General features: G+C 35.1%; 1 protein-coding gene and 1 long non-coding RNA gene across 2 annotated transcripts; one reads left to right on the forward strand and one right to left on the reverse strand.

Annotated features, from left to right (window-relative positions):
- The first annotated feature begins 258 nt into the window (after window positions 1–258).
- LOC129644778 (uncharacterized) lies at window positions 259–4,492 on the forward strand. The gene is made up of 3 exons (XR_008710982.1): window positions 259–334; window positions 1,487–1,605; window positions 4,384–4,492. It is a non-coding gene; the product is annotated as an uncharacterized LOC129644778 (long non-coding RNA).
- A 246-nt stretch (window positions 4,493–4,738) lies between these two features.
- LOC129644779 (translation machinery-associated protein 7) lies at window positions 4,739–5,122 on the reverse strand. Its single transcript, XM_055570235.1, has one exon. The coding sequence runs from the start codon at window positions 5,074–5,076 to the stop codon at window positions 4,882–4,884; it is 195 nt and encodes a 64-aa protein (XP_055426210.1). The 5' UTR covers window positions 5,077–5,122; the 3' UTR covers window positions 4,739–4,881.
- Between the last annotated feature and the right edge of the window lie 2,067 nt (window positions 5,123–7,189).

Here is a 7,189-nt window from a genome sequence, read left to right on the forward strand (position 1 = left end):
TTAAGAGGCTGAATTGAGGGCTAGTTCTGTTAGGGGGACCCTGGCCAGGCACCATAGTAACTATTTGCATGAGTCCTGGTAAGGAACACAGAACTAATAAGCCACCACCAACTGGAAGAGTTCAGAAAAGGTCAAAAGGAGACACCACATGTCCAACCACCTCCCAGAATCCTTCTCTGGCATCCATCTCGGCCTAACAAGGCGTGCACCACCTGAGTCAGAATGATTGGCTAAAGACAACCCGGAAATAATCCCATCAGTGTAAAACCTGACACTGCCAGAGACTGACAGAGCTGTTCTCCTGGGTTCCCTTACCCTACTGCTCTCCACCCAGGTACCCTTTCCCAATTAAATCTCTTGCTTTGTCAGCAATGTGTCTCCTCAGACAATTCACTTCTGAGTGTTAGACAGAGCCCAGTTTTGGGCCCTGGGAGGGGTCCCCCTTCCTAAAACAGTTCTCCATTTGAATGCTTTAGTAATCTAGCAGGCCTTCATCTTGCAAATAAGGACAATATATTCTAGGCAAAATATTGAAAACAACTACCATAAAATGGTACCAAAAAGTTACCAAAACAGGCAGATTATGGAAGAAAATTGAAACTTGTAAGAAATAATTGGCATTGAGTGAGATCCTCATTTTCTACAACTTTTAGCTTGAGTGCCATCTTCAGTAGTTCCTGCAAGGAATATTTTAAACTACAATAAAAAGCTTAAGTTTCTCTGGCCTGAAGAATCAGTAGATAAGGTTGGGGCAACCACAGAGAGTACAAAGTAATGGGGAAACAGAGCCAGAGGGGGGAGCCCTACTCTCTATGTATAAACTCTATCAAAGCTCTTGCTTTGATACAATACAAGATTGAGAAAGATTTCTTTTAAGAACAAAATAAGGAACTGATATTTAAGCTATCTCTGGTAAGATAGTTTGAGTTCAATTAAATTAAGTGTCTGATTAAACAAATATTCCAATCTTTGGAATAGTAAGATAGAATATTTTGTATATAAAGTAGAGATTTTTCTCTGCAACATGTCACTTACAATGTTCTTATTATAATCTGAAATTGCTTAACATATGAAGAATCAGGAAAATGTGATCACTCTAGAGAAAAATAACAATAATGAGGCCAATCTGAAATAATGCAGATGTTGAAATTAGCAGACAAGGATTTTAAACTTGCTATTTTAACTATGCCTCATATGGTAAAAATGGTTATAATAAATGAAAATATATTTCTCATCAGAAAAACATAAAAAAAGAATCCAGTGAAAATTCTAGAACTAAAAAACACAGTATCTGTATCAAGGAATTCCCTGGGTGGGTTAACAGCAGAATGGAGATGGGAAAGGAAAGAGTCAGTGAATTTGAAGAAAGATCTGTAGAAATTATTCAATCTGAAAAAGCAAAAAATAAAAATTCAGAAATTTGAATAGATATTTAGAATCTGTGGGCAATACAAAAATGTCTAACACAACTGTTTTTGGAGTCCAGGTGCAAAGAAAGAGAATAACCCAGAAAAAGTATTTGAAGAAAAAGAAATGATTGAAAATTTCTCCAATCTAATGAAAGATATACTACTGATTCAGGAAGCTAAGCAAACTCAGACCAAGGTAAATATAACTGATACTATGTCTGGTCACATTATTGTCAAACTTCTGAAAATCAAAGGTAAAGAGAATATCCTGAAAGTAGCAAGAAAGAAAAGAGTTCTTATCTACAGGGGCCTGATGATTCATAAAACCATGAACTTCTAATTAGAAATCATAGACACCACAAGACGGTGGTGGAACAAAAAGTCTTCAAAGTATTAACATAAAGTCCTGGAACTATAGCATATAAGGTATCTAAGGAAGTAGCTTGGGAAGAGTAGCCAAGAAACTAGATGAAGTTAGAGAGAGAAAACAAAAACTGGAAAATGAATCAATAAGGAGGGAATGATCATCTGTGTCAAATGTTGCTATCCTATCAAGCACGGGCAGGAAATTAACCATTGGATTGAACAAGGACATCAGTAATAGTCTTGACAGGAAAAGGTTTGGTAGAAAGGTGAGCTTTAGGTTTGATTGGAGTGAGTTTAAGAGAGAATGAAAAGAAAGGAATTAGAAATTATAAGTAAAGGCAACTCTTTCACATAGTTTTGCTGTATAGGGAAGAAAGAAATGAATAGTGGTTAATGTGAAGAGTGGGGTCAAGAGAAAGTTTGTTTTGTTGTGGAAATATGCTAATTAGCATAATCTAGTAAAACCCAAAATAAACATGATAATTTTGGATAAAAAGGAAGATATTTGTCCACTATTACCAGGTCTGTAGAAAATAAAAACAAGGAAAACAAAATCCAGCCATTTGAATTAGAATAAAAAAAAATGACCACATGAATATATGACTTGAATTCTCAAGTCTCCTTTACCCTGGGCAAAGTTCTCTACTCCCTAAGTTTAACTATTCTTAATTTGTTCGTTTGTTAACACAAAGTATCGGAAAAGTATGTCCTCCAAAAATTATGTAAAAATCTATGATTTTACAGAGTGCTAACCTTGATTTATTCCTTTGTGCTCTTAATTTATTGACATTATTCTTATTATGGACAGTATATATTTCGAAAAATTGATTTTTCAGTTATTCTAAAGCTCCAAATGTCTTTTTCTAATAATATTGATGTTATATGAGGTAGTTTATCCTGGCCAGACCACAAAATCATATTAAGTAGCTGAATTATAATACTAGTTATCTGGGAAGTTTTAGATAGTCAGACTTTTATTTCTATGGGAAAACTTAATTCTAATTTCCAACCCAAGATTCTGGAACACATCTCCCATTATGAAGTGGGCCTGAAGGTGGGAGTGGAAACACAGCCCCCTAGTCACACTCCCCACCCTCACCTTCCAGCAGTGAGGGCAGGACATTGTCATGACACCAAGGATTCAAGCAATGGGGTAATGGAGATCTTGGACATTTATTTCCTCACTGGTGAAAATTAAATGAAGACTCAGGAATCACCCCAACTATAGCGATGAGAAGGAAGTTTCAGCAGGCAGAGTGTGTTGGTGAGTTCTTGGCTACATAGCAGCTTATATCTTTAAAGACATGTTAAAGTCTTTTTGTGCTGCACAAGATTTTATGTGTGTGTCCGTGTGCACACGCAGGTTATTATTTCCGTCTACACTGAAGGTTTGTTGATATGCGAACCCAACATCTAAAAAAGTGTCAATGGATACATTTCGTTTCAGATTTCTTATTTCATGATTGAGAGATAAATGTCCATTAAGTAAACTAAAAGCAAATTTATTCCTACGTAGGAAAACTCTGTTTCCTATGTACTATGCACCTATACCCTACAGTAGGAAATGACCACCCACTCCAGTATTCTTGCCTGGAGAATCCCATGAACAGAGGAGCCTGTAGGGCTACAGTCCATGAGGTCACAAAGGGTTGGACACTACCGAGAAACTAAGCACACACACGCTCTGCACCTGTAGGATTGCATAGTAATAATGATGTGTGTATTTAATGGCGATGCTTGGGGCAGGGGAAAACTGCTGAAGGAAGTTCTGAATCATGCATAGTTAAATTATTTTCAGCCTAAATTCAGTACTCTTTATAAAGCTTTGAACATTGGTGAACCATATAATTTGGGGGAAAAAAGGAATGTTAACCAGAACAGCTCCCAATTATGGGGGTGAGAACTTATGCTTGTTTCCTCAAGTGGAGAGACACTTTATTTAGATCTACTGCAGTAAATTTTTTTTTTGAATTTTTCTTCTTGATCTTCTGGGTCATCATTATAACTGTCTCCATTCTGCCTATTGTGAAATGTATAGCTTGTATATTTAGATATATGCTGGACTTTAAGAATTAGAGGTTGCATTCACCTATTTGTGAGGACATCGAATGATTTAAAATTCACAAGATGGAATTTTCTTTTTTATCTCAAATGCACTAGAGAAGCACTTGAGTTCAAAAGGTTTAGAGTCTTTGTAATTACAATTCATTGAGAGTTAGAATTACAGCTAAGTAATTTTCTTTTCTTGTCTCAAAAGAAATGGGTCCACAGATGTATATTTTGAATACTTAGAGAGTCTTAATTGCCTGCCATGCAGTAGTACTTAGGAGCTTGATTAAATGGGTTAAGACATCTATAGAAAGGGAACCTCTAAGTAAGAAGGGAATGTACTTGTTAACATTGCTTTTGAGACTGAATTTAAGATTTATAACATCCATCAATTTTTTTGGAAAGTTTAATGTACATGTTTTTGGAAACTAAGTAGTTCCCATATATTTTATGCTGATTCATGGGCATTGTTTCTCAATAGTTGCCATTTCAAATCTTTTTACTTTTTAAAAATTGCAGCATCTTAAATACCAAGATCTCTTCTCTATATTCTTCTAAGATATCACTGGTTCTGGTGATCAGGAGCTATTTGTTCAGTCATGACCTGTGGGGCTTTCGACGTGTCAAGCACCAAGCTGGGTATAATTACATTTTGGTGATTTCTTTCAGCTTTCTGAATCAGGCTAATGAATAGACTCAAGTATTTAAATAACTAGTTGAACTTTCTTAATTGATACAAGCTTTCTAATGATTCCACTTTGTCTAGTATGCTACCTGACAGCTTTATCTTAGTATTATGTACTTGACTGATAGTATTCAAAGGTACATGATATTTATATGAACCTTTGTCTTATTGAACTGTATATAGGACATATTCTAAGTTATATTTGTTTTTTGTTTTTTTTTTTTAACAAAAGTTTATTCTTAAATGTACAATAGGTTCCAAGACAACACTTCATTCTAGCTATAGGTGGCAACAGATATTATGGCAGGGAATCCAGGTGTTTAAACAGGAATGGAACTAAGCGTCATCATTGCCTCAGGCACAATGAACAGCTTACTTTTTGCCAGATTTCTTAATTCCACCGGCGGCCAGGGGGCCTTTCCCCGCGGCCTTTGCTTTTAGCTCCTCAAATTTCTTCTGCTCCTCCTTCTGCTTCTGCTTGAATGCCTTATCTTCCTCGTCCATCTCCTTGGCTTGCTTCTTGGGCTGCTTCAGGGGCTTCTTCTTGCCACCTTCGTGGCCCGACATGGCGCCTGCTGCCCCTTCCCCAGACCCTGCCACCGGAAGCGGAGATCTAAGTTATATTTGAAAGATAAAATATGCTATTTCATAAACTTCAAAAACTAAAACATTGGAATCAATGTTTGTAAATTTAATATTTTATATCAAATTTTTTAGTCTTTTGTAAACTAAAATTTATAATCAAATGATTTTCTCTATGTTTTCACATTGTAAATTTATATGGGCACATATTTACTTTTCAATTAAAATTAAAATATTCATGTTAATTTATGAAAATTATACCAAATGATTTAATATTTAATTATAAATAATTAAAACAAATATTTAAAGGCTTTTACTGAAGAGTTTTATTGATTTTCTACATTAAAAATAATATGTATTTGGAAGAATAATTGGGTTCATAGTTTATTTCCCTTAAAAAAATCACATCATAAAATGTATATTAGATATTGATCTGGATCATGTTACAAGTGGTTATAACTGAAGTTGTGGAAGTTATAATAATTATAAATAAAAACCCAGTTTTTAGAATTTCTCATTGAGAATTAACCTTAGCATCACAGATTTGCTCTAGCTAGATTAGAGTCTGAATCCTTGTTCTGGAACAAGGAACATATCTGCCATGTTACATTAAGCAAGTTATGAACTTCTACGAACAGTTGTTTCCTCATCTGTGAGATGGGGCAATAATTACAAAGACTAGAATAATTATGTTAAGTACTCAACACCTCTTGACTTTTCATGGATATCCAGTAAATGCTACTTCTTTATTATTATTACTCCCACAGTATTATTTTATAGTTTCACCTTGATTATAATCAGAAATTACAACCCAAATTTGGCTTTAGATGACATTAAATTATTTTAAAAAGCAAAACAGTTATTCAGTATATTATGATAGACACCACTAATGTTATCAATAAGAATATTTCACAGACTGTAAAGGTCAATTCATTTTTCTGAAAAGTAACTCCTTGAGTAACATTTATCTGAATGTGTACATTCTAGTATGTTTGAAAACAATGGTGATACTCTATAATTACTCATATATTAGCATGTGAATTTATTTTATTCTCTTTCTTAATAGAGTATTATACAAAATCATGTCATTAAGTGTTGTTAAATCTAAGTCACTAGACTTTTAGATCATTCTAAGATTGCTTGCCTATATACTAGTATTAATATACTAATTTTGGAGTTAGTTTTTATTTCATTGTCTTTATTTGAAAAGAGGTTTGTGGTGTATTTGTATATGATTGTTTCTTTTTTTAGTATCAGAACTAATATGCCATAGTAAACAATCTTTGAAGTAAATCTTTGCTACAATATTATACAGGTATATGTTTTGTGAGGTTTGCATGACCACTAAGACATGCTTTAGTATTGTTTAGTTCAGTTCAGTAGCTCAGTTGTATCTGACTCTTTGCAACCCCATGGACTGCAGCACGCCAGGCCTTCCTGTCCATCACCAACTCCCAGAGATTACTCAAACTCATGTCCATTGAGTCGGTGATGCCATCCAACTATCTCATCCTCTGTTGTCCCCTTCTCCTCCCGCCTTCAATCTTTCCCAACATCAGGGGCTTTTCAAATGAGTCAATTCTTAACATCAGGTGGCCAAAGTACTGGAGTTTAGCTTCAGCAGCAGTCTTTCCAATGAATATTCAGGACTGATTTCCTTTAGGATGAACTGGTTGGATCTTCTTGCAGTCCAAAGGACTCTCAAGAGTCTTCTCCAACACCACAGTTAAAAAGCATCAATTCTTCGGCACTCATCTTTCTTTATAGTCCAACTCTCACATCCATACATGACTACTGGAAAAACCATAGCCTTGACAAGATGGAGCTTTGTTGGCAAAGTAATGTCTCTGCTTTTGAATATGCTGTCTAGTTTGATCATAACTTTCCTTCCAAGGAGGAAGCATCTTTAATTCATGGCTGCAGTCACCATCTACAGTGATTTTGGAGCCCCAAAAATAAAAGTATGCCACTGTTTCCATTGTTTCCCCATCTATTTGCCGTGAAGTGATGGGACTGGATGCCATAATCTTAATTTTCTGAATGTTGAGCTTTAAGCCCACTTTTTCACTCTCCTCTTTCACTTTCATCAAGAGGCTTT

Source organism: Bubalus kerabau, chromosome 2 (assembly GCF_029407905.1).
Source record: "Bubalus kerabau isolate K-KA32 ecotype Philippines breed swamp buffalo chromosome 2, PCC_UOA_SB_1v2, whole genome shotgun sequence".
NCBI lineage: Eukaryota > Metazoa > Chordata > Mammalia > Artiodactyla > Bovidae > Bubalus > Bubalus kerabau.